General features: G+C 41.5%; 1 protein-coding gene across 1 annotated transcript in view; it reads right to left on the bottom strand.

Moving 5' to 3' along the window:
- The window catches only part of LOC111261705 (uncharacterized), a 24,517-nt gene extending 9,632 nt beyond the window's left edge, over positions 1-14,885 (bottom strand). The window contains exons 1-4 of the mRNA XM_086968815.1: positions 14,295-14,885; positions 2,429-3,226; positions 1,558-1,739; positions 3-1,412 (exon numbers count right to left, since the gene is read on the bottom strand). Of these exons, the coding sequence (XP_086824941.1) occupies positions 3-1,412; positions 1,558-1,739; positions 2,429-3,226; positions 14,295-14,469 (2,565 nt within the window). The 5' untranslated portion in view covers positions 14,470-14,885. The remainder of the gene's footprint in view (positions 1-2; positions 1,413-1,557; positions 1,740-2,428; positions 3,227-14,294) is intronic.
- Between the last annotated feature and the right edge of the window lie 22 nt (positions 14,886-14,907).

Below are 14,907 nucleotides of genomic sequence, written 5' to 3'. Positions count from 1 at the left end.
GATGAAAGCGCCCTCAGTTCAGCCCCACTATTGCCGAACTTTTCAAGAGGGTTAAATGATGCGTTGAGCATCTGCAATGATGGTGGAAGGGCAGTGTGCTCAATTTGACGCAGTTGATTTCGCGACAAATCAAGAACGCGCATCATCGGCCAGTGATCGGCGTTGCTAGGTGGTGATGATGATGATGGCGGCAGCGGCAACGAATCGGACGCTGGGCCTGTTGATTCTACAACACCACTGGGGCCAGCAATTGCGGCGGTGGTTGTCGTCAAATAGTCTTGTGCGAAGACTTCGGCCGAGGGCAGCGACTCAAGTCCATTGCCGCGCAAATTGAGTACTTCGAGCGCCGGTGAAAACACGCTAAGATTGGCAATAGCACCAGCAGAAAGTTGGTTTTCTGAGAAATCGGCTATGGTCAGCTGGCTTAAAGGTACATCACAAATTGCAAGCTCCTTGAGACGGTTATTTGAAGCGATTAACTGCACAAGTCGTGGCATCTTGGACCACACTTCTGACGTAATCCGATCGACGCGGTTGTTCGAGACGTCAAAAATACGAACATCGACAGTTCGGTTCTTTTTGTTAGTAAATATATTTTGTATCTGATTATTTGACGCGTTGAGAAATAGCCGACTGCCAGCGTCTTCGAGCATATCCAAATTCAGATGCTGTATAAGATTGTTGTCAAGATGGAGTCTTTGCAGACTCGGCAGTTTGTAAAATGCATAACATTGGACTCCCCTCAAGCGGTTCGATGAAAGAATAACGCTTACCAACGAGCGTAGATCCGAAAACGCGTACGATTCTATTTCCCTTAACGGGTTTCCAATAAGAATTACTTGTTCCAAGGATGACACATTTTGCAGGACGTTACTTCGCAGATAATGGATGCTGTTGTAGCTCAATGATAAACGAGATAGCTTTGATAACGTTGATATTGCAGGTACAGTGTTAAGATCGTTGCCCTCGAGGTCGAGATTAGTCACGGAGGCGGCAAACGGTTCAATATGGTATAATCTATTGTAATCGATCTGAAGTGATTTTAGTTTTTTAAGAGGAGCTAGTAATTTGTGAACATTGCGCACAGCAATGTCGCTGGCTAAAGTCGATGATATCTCCAACGCCTGCAGATTACCCAGTGCACCGAAAGCAGATCCATCGTAGTAGTGAATATTATTGAAAGAGAATTTGAGCTCTTTCAAACTTACGAGGTTCCGCAGGGCGTGTTTTGTGATCACCTTAATGGCATTATTCGATAGACTCAAACTGCGTAAGTTTACTGACCACTTTGTGAAGTCGTGCGACGTCAGGCGTTCGATCAGATTCGCCTGAAGGCTGAGACGCACCAAATCTGTTGTACCAGCAAAGGCTGGCGGAATTGCAGATAACTGATTGTAGGACAAGTCCATTACCTGAAAGACGCACCATTATTTTGGTCATTGTTGAATTCTCCTCTGAATGCTCCTCTCGTTTAGGGGGCTCCGTAATGAAGAAACGCATTTCGCATAATCTATTCGGTACAATGTAGCGTGCATGTAGCCTGGTGAAGCAGCCCACCTGGAGTGTTTTGAAGAACGCTGGATAAGAAGCGCCCCCTGACGCCACCGGCTCAAAGGCACTCAGGAGGTTTCCTCGTAAGCTGAGAACTGTGAGACTTCGCAAGTCGGAGACGCAGGCCGGCAGTGATGAAAACTGATTCTCACTTAAATCGAGAATCAGAAGGGATTTTGCTATGGAGCCTAACAGGAAAAATGAAGGGAACGCCCTACGTGAACCTTATTGTTATGATTAAATAAAATCATGTAATATTCCATGATTTCATCTAGTCGTTATTAGGGAGGTTGTAATAAGTGTCGTATGGGTTGAAATGTGATTCCACTGTATGCAGACACACACAAAAAAAACAGCTGAAGCTAACGGAGAAAAAACACTAGCCTTAAAATATAAGATAAACCTGTTAATCTCTGGTTTGGTCTATTTTGACAACGCGATATAAAACGTTTTCTTTTTTTTTGCACTATTACAACGATCAAGAGCGACTATATCAATTTGGCCAATCCTTCGAAAAGTGTAAATAAATAAATAAAAATCTTATTCTTTGCGCAAGGATTTGTAGTTTCTAACACTTTATTGTCACGTAATACAATTTGGAAACACTTCTTAGCTTCTGGTCCACTTTAATACATTGATACAATGTACAAATGTTAACACCGCATAGCCAAACCATTGTATGCTTCTTCTTTCAACGACAAAAATCTAAGGGATAATTTATTTTCTAAGCAATTGCTCGACGTGTGTCGAACCGTTTGACACTGCCAGCCGTTAACGATAGAAAAAAGAGCTGTCGTAAATTATTCTAAAGCGACCGCTTAGGGTAAGCGAATCGACGGGACTCTATGATCGGTGGGATGGGGGGTGGGGGTCTTACCATTAAATGTGCTTTCAGGGAGTTGCATGAGACGGTTAGAATTCAAGAACAGCTTTCTGAGACGCATGCCTTCGAATGCCGCCCCGCTTATCGTTGAGATAAAGTTATATTCGAGGTGCAGTGTTTGAAGATGCTCGCAGCTAGTTGAGTTCGCTAGGCCGATGCAGGGCGCATCAAGCTGCCGTAACGAGCCATGCGACAGATCCAAGACCTGGACAGTCCGGCCAAGGTGCCACCATTTTGGTAAGTGCTTGAACACATTATTGCTCAAGGACAATCGTTCGAGCGAAGCTAGCTTGTGGAGAATATGGCCTGGCGCCGCGTTAATTATATTATTCCCAAGGTTTAGAGCTCGCAATCCTGGCGGAAGTGTATTGCCCTCAATGTTGAGGATCTGATTGCCGTCGAGGTCGAGTGTGACGAGCGAGTCGGGCAGACAGTCCGGACTAATCGTTCGAATATAGTTTCCTGACATAAATAAGGTTGAGATATTGGTGTATCGGAAACCTTCAGGCAGCTCTGTGAAATCGTTGTGTTGGAGATTGACCCACTGTAACGCCCGCAAACTTGTTAGGTCTGGCAATGCTACAAGACGATTATCACTGAGGTCCAGGCTAGATAACGAGCTCTCACTCCCTTTAAATGCTCCTTGTGATATATTGTAGATTGAATTTTTGGGCAGACTAAGTGTTACCATTTGAGTGGGGCTCCAATCAAGCTGTAACAAACCCGATCGGCTAACCACGATTTGACTGAACTCGTTCTCCCGGTGAATGAACTGGGGTCGATGAAATATATCTGTAAAAACATACAAAATGATAAGACAACATACACTTATTAGGATACAAATCATTGATACAAACGTTGCGATTGCGTAAGTAATTGATAAGCGATGGGCTGGTGAGGTCCCCGGCTATTAATCATATAGTCTTTGCTTTGACCAACAACTAAAAGTTATATAAATTCTTTATTTTAGCTCACTGCAAAGTTCGCTTTGAGTATGGTAACGTTTCAAATTCCTAAATATATTAGAATTTAACCCATACTCTGCCACCGGCTTGATTGTCAATAAAAACTGTCATTATATGTAAGAAACAAATGTTATTCATATTGTTTCTTAACTGTATAATTTAACTAGTAAAATCCTCGAGTTTATATTAAAAGCGTACCGTAAAGAGCGTATGCTGTATCTCGCAATGTATACACTTCTGAATGATTCAGTCATAGAAAGTTATATTAGAGGTACATAAGTAAGAAGGACGTAAGTTAACATAACTTACGTTCATGTCAGAAAATGCGCAGTGGGCGCGCAGCTATCCGTCGTGCAGGCAAATTAGATCCAAAATTGTAAGTTGCCATCTTTGCGTGCGAATGGCTTGCATGCAAATAATGAAATAGGCAAATGTGTTTAACAAATGCCGAAGGATATTCTGTTTAGACAATCTCAGTCGGCTATTCTAGGGAGACCATCAAACTATCTTTAGTACAATCAGATGAGAACAGTAACTCGCTGAACGCTGCTTTGACCGCGCGTATCGACGTGAACTGAAATGCGTCACCACGAGACCTGAACTATGCGGACGTAGCTTTCTGTTCAGAAAGTAATAAGAAGTTATATTTTGCAAAATATTTTTAGCTAAATGCAAACAGAGGTTAAAGCACAGCCAGGGACAAGTAGCTTAAATGATGACCATCACAAAAGCAGTTATTTCTAAATCAGGTAGCGAGTAAGTGGGGCGGTAGCAGTACATTGGGATGATTTTTGATGTGAGATTTGTCGTAGCAGGAGCGCGCGCGCCCCCATCCGCTATTTTTGTTACTACAAGAACGCCGTTCCTTGTATAACAAAAATATAAAAGCCCATCATGGCAGAGATCTGTGCTCGGGTATACTTGTTAAACTAGTAACAGTGCAGTAGCATTGTTTACCAGAACGGGAAGAGTATGAAAAGAAAAAGAGATGCTTTTTCGGAAGGTGTAACATGTCTGGGTTTAGCATTGCTCGATGGGTGACGAACATTTCGGACGCATGCCGTATACCAATAAACGCAAGCAAAAACTTCCCGAGGGCAATAAGGGCAAGGCATTGGAGGGGTATAATTTCTTTCTTGAGTTCTTCTGATTATGCGGTAGCGACAGAAACGGATTTATAAAGATCATGGACATAAACAATGACTCGTTTGCTCACGATTCAGAAAATCACGCATACGAGAAACTTAGTCCAGGATTTGTGACCTGTGAGTTTGTTTTGGAACAAGCTGGCTTGCTGCACAGATTTGAATCCGGTGGATTATTATGTATGATAAAATTAAAAGCTAGCGTATTTCAGCGTAATAATGTCGATTTGCTTCTTTCGTTAATAGGAGAATATTAAAAGATACAGGTAGAGATATCTTGACGTAAGCGTGTGCGCGGTGCTCCAGTCCTGATAAGAGCGAGTGGCAGCTACGTGCAATAAACATGTCTCTTAGAAATGTATTGTAAACACATGAAAAATATCTATTTTACATGGATGAGGCCACCAGAACTGCCTATATATCACAGCTAGCCGAACAGGTATCAGTAGTAGCTCTGGTGACCACGCTAACTGCAACACTGATGATAACTGTCACGATGATAATGATGATTATGACGACGACGACGACGACGACGAGGAAGAGAGGCAAACTTCGTAATGATGAATTGTGATCCATCTGCGATATTGTTTCCCTTTGAACAATTGGATTAAGCTGTCTTAATCGAACCCCCGGTGCTCTGCACAGCATTGTATAGTCAGCGATACGCGACCCATCTAAGTGCCACTGCAAAATTTGTCAGTGAATACAAGCTTACCCAGTACCGAAGCGGGAAAGGCGGCGAGCGAATAAACGGTCTGTGCTCAAGATAACCCACGAACGCAGAAACGCCGCAGGCTACACTGAACCAACCTTTCTCCGAGACAACACAGGGGTGAGGTAGGTGGTCGAAAAAGCTTGCTAGTTTTGTCTTATCGTTATGGGCTATAGCTGCTTCAATCATTGTATGTTTCAGGAAAGGTACCTTTTCGTAAGGAATATTTTACGATCTAGAACATATCACCAGAGCGTTAGCTGAGTTGGCACTTACCAGTGAATCACTCAATTTGACAAGAATAGATGCGTGCATGTTGCTCTTATAAAGAAAATTTTGAATTGCTCGTTGAGTGTCGTAGCTGTGGCAGGATGTAAGGTATTGCGTAAAAAAGGCAAAGTCGGAAAAAACAGCTTTTTACTCTTGGCAAAGCGTTTCTATCTATATAGTAGAATAAACGTGGGCATTACGGTGGCGTCTAACGCTACAACCAGTACGCTCTTTGTGCGCTGGCCCAGCGTCGAGTTGAATACAACAGACAGGCGCGGGGAATTATTTGCATACAGCAGCCGCCTTGCTGACAGGGCGTTATTCAAATTTTACTTCACTTTTCGATGGACTCCTTCGGTCACGCTCATCGAAGACACTCTCGCCTGTGTGCTCAACGGCCAAGAGGCTGAAGGAATCGGACGCGCGAGCCTTTTTAACAAGTTTTATACCGTAGCTTTTCTACTACCGCTCGCTTTCTCTTTCTGCTTTTATCCCTATTCTGTCGTGTGCTGCTTCTCTACGCTGTTTCTATGCATTGACATTTTATAGAGCCATCCTGAGCAGTCCCCCCCCCCCCCCCTGCTCAGACGTCCTCGGTTCCCACCAGTGGACGCATGGAAAGCTTCAAGCGCGGGCTTTACCCTACGAATGCAGGACAAAAAAAGTAAGCAGGCGATAAAGGTACCTGCGTCACTTGTGCAGATCCTAGTTACAGCAACGGCTCGATTTCTAGGAGCAAAGGAAGGACCTCCTGCTTTTAGTAGGAGTGATTCTCTTTAAATTTGATGCTGCTTGACACCTATGAGATGTGGGAGAAGTGCTAGAACAAAGTACCTATGTATGATTTTCCAACCTCTGGGAATTATTAATGGAAAGAGTACACGTTAAGTGCAATTATGCTTAGCTTGATTTTTTGCCTTCTGCTTTTCGTTTGTTCTCTGTTGTCATTTATGTAACCTGTGCTTTATGTATTTCGAGCGAGCGTATTGGGAAGTAGCTGAGTTTCACGCGTCGATGTGGCCTTGCCTTATAGGGCTTACATGTAAGGAGAAGTCTAGATTTTTATAAAAGCACATCGTATACAAGACAACAGCAAGTACTATTTATTGGTAGAAACAAAAATAATTCTGTGATGGATAAAACTGTCGTTGTTTTCAGTGCAAACTTAAAAAATCTGCCCCGAAACAGCAGTCGGTGGCCGAAACTTGTACCATACCTAAAAATGTAAACAAGTCGCATAGCGTCTTGGGATGCGTCAATTAACTCAAGATAACTTGGAAAGTTTTCACGCTTAAGAGCGGTAACACATCGTTTACGAAAACTACAGTCTTAACGGTTATATAAGGCTGAACAAAACCCGATTCATAGTGTATTTCGCCTGTTATAACGCCTGTTATGTGAATAGCGGAGTTGATGAGGTATTTCTATCAGAAAAGGGTCTTCTTTTGATGAACACTCTATTGCTGTTTCAACATTACTAGTCAATTTGAGCTCTTACTTCGATTACAGAAAAATCCCCCCAACTAATACATCGTATACTCATATAGCTTTTTTAATTAATTTTAATTACAGTTTATAAAATATCTGCTATAGGGCTATTTGGCTACTGATTCTAAGTTCGGCTGAATTAATTATAAGCTAAAATCATTAACTGGCCTTCCAAATCTATTGGAGGATTTGTCTGTAAATGCTCCATTATGAAACATGTAGTAGAGGTTTGTGGGTGGACATTGGCTAATTGACCTGGATTAGTATCGAACGCTTTCACTGCATTTCCAGATCGCTACGGTTAGAGCGGTCGGCATTTTACGAGCATGTTATTACGCTGCTTCAAATCTCAGCGTAAGAGAAAAGGAAATAGAAAAAAATGTTTGGAATTAATTGCTGCTTCTGTGGTTGCAGTCCTGCTTTATAGGTTAATTGGAAAAGTCCCAGAAGAGGCCAGCGGGAAGACTTATATCAGTCGGAGTCTTAACGGGGGCGAGGCGTAAAAATAGGTGATTCCGAGAATTTGTTCGCATAAAATATCGCAAAAACAGAATGCCAGTATATCAGCACACAACTCAACAGTTGTACTTCTGCATTTTAAACTTTAAATAGGAATAATCTTTTCGAACGAAAAGAGGTTTATCTTAATAGATGCTCTAGAAGAAACGCTCTTTGCTCTGTGGGCTTCTGGCAATAATGTCAGTTAATTAGACTGAATTATTTTAAATTTATCTTATTATCACTATTATTATACGGTATGTTACTACGATAAAACGCATGCACTTTTGACACCATACAGCCTCTGTGTGTGTGTGTGTGTTTTTTTTTTTTTTTTTTTCGCGTTTTAACTTAGTAATAGCAAAATCAAGTTTAACGATAGATTTTATTTTTGGCCTAGTTATTGACTTCGAATCACTGCGTACTACAGTATTTTGGCTGGCCATTTTCCTTCAATAAATCATCAACAAACACCTGCTTCTTTTCAAGCGAATTATAAGCTTTCTTCATTCTGAATGGACTCATTCATGTTATCGGTAATATTCATCATTAATACTGAGAAATCTTTTCGAGGATTTATGTTCCGTTTGGATTCTACACGTAGAACGTAGCTACAGATTAATAACTATTTAAAAAAAAAAACTGGCTCAAATTTTGTTTGCAGAGTGTCAATGGTCAACATGTAGGTTCACGAGGCAGGATTCACAGACAGTCGGCATCGGATACGGATCAAATGAGCTCGATATCTCATCTGCGTAAAGGCGGTCTCGCCTAGTTGGTCATCCTAATGCTATTTACAGAGAAACAACCCGCTCCTGTGCTATCGACGTCTCTATGATGGGCCCATAGGAATGAATTTCATAGAAAAAAAAAAATACAACATGTAAATCACTTCAATCAACCCTAATACTTCATTAAACAATTCAAATAACATTATTAGTATCATCATTATATTAGTGATAATTTTAGAATCATTATTATTGGCAAAATAAAATTGTCATCATTTTTTGTACATTCTTATTTTTGAGGTCTTCTATTGGTGTTCATGCTTACCTAGGTGCTGAAACTGGTAGTAACACTTACGCAACGGTGGAAAAATATTTCTGAATATAATAAAAAATTGAAGTGCAAAAGTATGAGTACTCACGAGCGTATATGCGAAGTGATCATCTATAATAAATCAAATGATCCACAAAGTCACTGAGTTCCAATGGGGAACATTGTGGCTGTGACTCGGCTGCGGTACTCGTCGTCCCGCAGCAAACGATATTCATACAAATTCATCACTGTCAACGCGTGTTTTCGCTGAGGATGGTAAAATCATTGTGTGTATTACTTGAGAGCGTTCATAGGAGCCGTTTTCCATCGAATAAAATTACCCATATTAGACAGACTGCAAGTACCGGCACTGACAGTAAGGAAGTTCAACTCTCGCTTTATTATTTCTTAAAGTAAATAAGATCGCTTCTATATGTCGGTGAGCGATAACGAGATCCTATAGGCTTTGAAGCTATGCTATATACAGTCCTTGAAGACGCCAGAGAGAAAAACCGGAAGTATCTACTTGTTGACGATCTTTAAGCGCCAACCTGACACTCTCTTAGAAAAGGCACCGTACAAGTAATATAACTCAAGCAACGCCCGATTTGATTTTTGCAAAAATTAAAATGAGGAAAATCAAAATTCGGCGCGTCACTTACTCGTCCTTCGAAATTGTAGGCTTTACGTACTCGTATTTTAGCTTAGACCGATGTGATTTTCACAGGAACTATTAGAAGTATGAAGTATTTTGTGCTTGCTATATTGTTTATCAAATGACCTTGCTGTATAAATATGACAAATGCGATACAAGAATACTGAGCACTGGTCGTTCTACCTACGTCGTTTTCGTTGTTATGCGGCCATTTTCGCAGAGAAGCACAAGAGCCCACTGCTAGCTTAGGACCATATTTGTGCTAAGTAGACTGATTTAGATAGGAGTTAGTTGTATATGTATACATAGCTTGCTTGAATGTTACGCACGTAGCTTTCTCACAACTGTGCTTCTAGCCTCTGCCCAGAAGCAGTGCAAAGGACCCATTGCCTTTCTACACAGAATGGCCAGCTATAGTTCGTTGTCCGCTTGGCCATATGAATGTGTGCGGGTGTGTAAATAAATTCAAATCGACATATTTTTCGCTCTACGGGACGTCCTGCCCTTGGCTATACACTGCCAACAGGCCCATCCGCTCGACTCTGCTCTAACGGGAGCTACCGAACGAAGTGGAAACAAACAGCGGTCGTATAAATTAATTTAACTGCCCCCTGCTTTCGTATGCCCGCTCCGCTCTCACATCTATTAGTCTTAATTCGAATTTAAACTCGAAATTCGCGCGCGGGCTGGATCTCTTCGCTTTCGAAATAGTCCGTCCATCGGTTGCGTAGATACGCCAGCAGAAGGCGCTGAGCATGGTTGTCAGTCGAAAGATCTTGCTTTGTTTCCGGGTTGGCCGCCTGCGGCTTAGATATGTACGCATCCTTTTCCTTCACACCATAGATACGTTTAACACTGTGGGCGCTTTCCGATACGACGTCCCACAGAGATCACGCACGATAGTGGTCAGAAGCCTTTCGAATGCCGACTCAAGGGGAGCGATACATACTGCGAGTACTTCAGCCGTTGATCGGTGATTCCTTGCAGTGCCTCCATTCGTCATGTTGTATAGATACTGTAACACGTACTTAGCTAGCGTTCGTAGTTAGAACAGTAAATATTAGCTGCATTTAACTAACGAATAGACATACTGCATAGCAACTTGCCTAGCGTTCTAGTAATAAATTCGCAGAGTACACCGGTATTAGTACAGTTGATTCCCATATGAGGTCAAACACGTTCAAGCTATAATAGAACTCTCCGAGTCATTGTCGGCATAGTAATCTTCACTACGTTTCTTCACATGGTACCCGCCTTTGCCCAACTGTCCCGGTCACAGTCATTCTTTTCCTTTCGCCATGTCAGCAAGCGGCCGACTGCCAGCTATTAAGCAGTACCTGCGAACGAGGCGCGCTGACATTTCGAGATAGGACAGTTACGCAGACAATAACAAGCTGTGTACAAGCACGTGTAAATCATGGGGATGGAATAACAGGTGAGTGTACACATGTGTACATATAGCATGCTTGAATGCTTGCCTTGTGTGAATGACGAGCCCGAGGCGGCACTGCGGTGGGTACTAACCACTACGGCGAGCAGAGGGCCGAGGATTCTGTTCATTGTCAAAAAGGTTGACCCGCTGAAAAAGCAACTACATGACACATGAAAAGACACGGAGAGCAATAACGAGAGTCGCCGAATGGGCCAATGCGATGAATAACTGAATTGCCAAGCAGTGGGGCTTTGAACTGGGTCGTTCGACTGGGGCAAGAAGTGAAAGAGTACGTGCGTAAGAGGCGGTGCTAACAAAGTAGTGCACAAACGGTAGCAAGGAAACGTTGCGAAACGAGCAGGAAGAGAAAACAATGCAGAGTGAGTTATTGAACATTATCTTCGCGCGACAAAGAGGGGCCAACGAAAAACAAATGGATGAGGGAGACGGGCTAAATAAGTTAGCGAAGTTAATTAAAGACTTCGACGAGGTGAACGAATCGCCCGAACTCAGTTTACTATCACGTGGTTTCGGCCGCGCTTGCTTCTGTTACTATAAAAAACATTGTGCCTAACTTTATTTTTGCTGTTGCTGATGTTACGTTATTAGTTACACTCTCAGCAGACCAAAGATTAAGTGAGTCCAGCCGCTTGGCTCACGAGTACTTCCACTCATTACCACCATCAACATGATTAGATGTATCGTTATAAGGCTAGCGGTTACTAAGTTCCTTCGTTGGAGCTAACACGCCGAGAATTCATGAGACTCGGGTGGAAGTTAAATTACCATATGCTTTGTCCTCACGTTTGGCACGCGAAGTAAGGTGTATTATTTGCTGTTTAACTTTGGTCCGCTTTATTTAACTAGTTCTACCCAATAATTCGACTGCAACGCCAACAAGTTTGCACCTCTTACTTAATTAAATTAAATCATTAATTAATTTAATTGTTGAATGCATCTAAACATAGAAGATATTTTTTTAGAATTTATAATTATTATGTAAATAAAACATATAATTTTTAATAACTAGCAATCTTCATTTATCTTTATAATTATCTTAGCTATATAAATAGCTCTGTTAGTATGCGTTAATGATGCAATTTAATTATTAGGTAAGGTTTATTTTAATATCGGCAAGTTACCTGTGTGGGGATCTGAGATTTTACTATGTATGCCTAGAACGGGAAAGTTTGAAATAGACTCGATGGGTATAGGGAAACTACCAATGGAGTTCAGCTTCTTTGCTGATCAGCTGGGAAGTCTTCACGGCAGGTCACACGCGTTACTATCCAATATGCCAATGGTATAATACTATTTTTGTGAACTGTGGAAATACGCTATCATGTATAGTCATTTCTGTGAACGATGTCACAGTAGCGTATGCATATTACGCCTATAGCGATAAACATCCTATTCTAATTGAGGTTCGTATGCCGTTTGTAGAGGCTCCAATATATTTTCACTCATACGAATAATAGAAACTCTTCAAGTTGAATCGAACAGAGCCAGTGGACTGTTTTCGGGTTTATGGAAAAAGTAGACCCGTAGCTGTTCTTCGAAAAAGACTTCGCTCGCGCTACTAGCCGCCCGTAATGACTGGTCGGCGAATGACCAAGTTGAACTTAAGGAAACTTCTAATGGGCAAAAAAAGCATCTTTGCCTTTAGTCGAAAATTAAACGGGAACGTGCAGCGAAAGGATACGTCGTTGAGCGCAGCTATAATTTACACAGGTGCATCGTGCTCAACTCGAAACTCCCGTTAGTCTGAGCTAATGTGAAGCGTTCTTATGTGTTACTTTGTTATACAGCCAAATTTCGAAGGACCCTCGACGCAGAAAATAATTCATCATGTTAATGTCTGATTTTTCGATGATTTCCTTTTGCAAGAAATAACAGCATGTTAAAGATGACTCATAATATTTTCGATTGAATACTTCGTCATCAAGGGAAAAACAAGTTAAATAATCCCATCTAGTACGCGTGTTGTAACAGCTCTATTACTTGAGTGGTCGACATCGTATTATATGTCCCGTTCATTCCTGGATCACCCTACCTTTTTTTTTTTTTTTTCTTTCGTGTTTTCGAGGAAGAAATTTAGCGTTCCATTTACTATCTACTAGGGAAAAGGTTTCTGTAACCGTAACGTAAAAGAGACACGCTTTGTTGTATTACATTTTATGTATCACAAAATTTATTGTTACATCGAATTTTGTGGACCTTCAGCAGATAGTGGTAAATACAGACGAAACACAATCCAACGGGCCCTTACAACTATGTACACTAGTCTTCGCTTCTATAACAGGCAAAATAGGACGTCCTTAAATTTGACGTTTAACAATTTTATCCATATCCGAGTTTTTGCTATCCAGACAAACTGTGATGCTGTGTTTACATGTCCTTAGTGGGTTTCAAGCAGCAATCCACTGATTGCTTTAATTTGCCAGATGCTGGGTTTCAATAAAATATATACCTAATTCCGATAGGTTTATCTCCATGCACATAACTTGACCCGTCTTTCTCATTAAACACGAAAAACATATATATATATATATATATATATATTATTTTTTTTTTCCTATCTCATCTACAATTTTTATTGTATCACAGTCGATAATAGTAGAAATAACAGAAAACATTTCTTTGGATCAATCATTCCATTACTTAGGACGAATTGGTAGCTATGTGCTTCTACGAATGTCTACGATTAATCCACTTATTTTATAAAATGTCACTAATTTCGCATCGCTGAGGCGCTCCAAGTGACTGAGAACGGACAACAACTCCTTCTATAGCCTTCGATGTCCTTATTGCGAGCAGGACAATCTATAGCGTGATGACAAGTATTTTCAAATACATTAGCGATTAGTAGTATTAAGAATTTATGTACCCTAGAATGATTCACTGAACTTCAGATAGAGACTGAATCAAAGATCCCGGCCCACTGGCAGAAGGGCACCAGAGATGGGACGTATCGGTAATCTCGCGCCGGTTGTGGGAACTAATCCATTCTGGTGTCACACGTAAAAACGAAATATGTAGAGTTTAATGTATTTCTATGCAAATTTGCCAGTTCGTTTGTTAAGCTGGCTAACGTGCATACAACGATCGATGATTTTAGTAAGATTAGCAATCTGTTTACGAAGCGCCTGCGTAATAAGGGCTTCAACCATATCAACGCAACGTTCCAATAGAGCCCGCTTGGACGCAAGACGCTGCCTAAACTCGTACACGATCCAAATGACTTCTTCTAGTTGCTTGCACTTTTTTTTTTTATCATGGCTGCCTTGACCAAGTGGGTGCACTCGGCCTGTTGAATACCATTTTCTACCCATACCATCACTGAATCTAATGGACGTGCCAACTCGTCGATTTTCCTTAATTAAACGTCTCAGGCCATTACAATTACGTAGCGGGTGATTAGGTTAACTACACGAGTTGAAAGCTATATCGAGGACAATATTGTAGCCAGAGTGAGAGAACTTGTCCCACGGTGGACCGTTAGAGAAAATAATTACTCTCAACTTACCTTGTAGTTAGGACTAAATGAAACGTGATTTTGAGATTATTATTTGCAAGTTAAACTGATTAGCTACCCTGCGCCCAAGTATCATTGATTATTTTGCCGACCAGATTTTAATACTTGACAATTTGGTGTACCTTTAAGGGAGAATATCCGTATACCAACGCAGGTTACCATGGCGCTTTTGCACGAACACATCGCGTGAAAAGGACACTCCGACGAGGCCGAACATCTTCCACAAAACATGCAAATCAGTGTCAAAAACACCAGTATTGCCTGTACACGACAGCAACGAACTTCTCTTCGATACATTTCGTCCTAAATACGCCTTCGATTGCAAACTTTAATTTAATCCACGTGTGGTCCTTCACTAATTATTTCGCTGCATAGAGCAACAGCAGCACACGGCCAGCGGTGTCGACAGAAATTTTCATGACCTTTGTTGCCACACTTGGTTTTTCATTCCGACACATTGATGACACTTATTTGTCGACACCCGTTATACCATGCTTATCTATTCACTGATGCACAATTTAGATGCTTTGTTCGCTTACGGCTATCTTAGCTTATCACCATTTGCATGATAATACCGTATCTAGTATCGCCTTGTTGGATGGCACGATTGAAAAACAGTAGATTGGCTTTCAGGACCGTTTATACGTCCAGGGTAGTTTACATTGTTGCGTTTGCCAGTATTGCTCTCCGGGCGAACGGATCGCAGAGCTCCGCATCTTCCTGACGGATGCAGCG

Source organism: Varroa jacobsoni, unplaced genomic scaffold (assembly GCF_002532875.2).
Source record: "Varroa jacobsoni isolate VJ856 unplaced genomic scaffold, vjacob_1.0 scaffold_587, whole genome shotgun sequence".
Lineage (NCBI taxonomy): Eukaryota > Metazoa > Arthropoda > Arachnida > Mesostigmata > Varroidae > Varroa > Varroa jacobsoni.
This window is presented reverse-complemented; position numbering and strand designations above follow the sequence as displayed.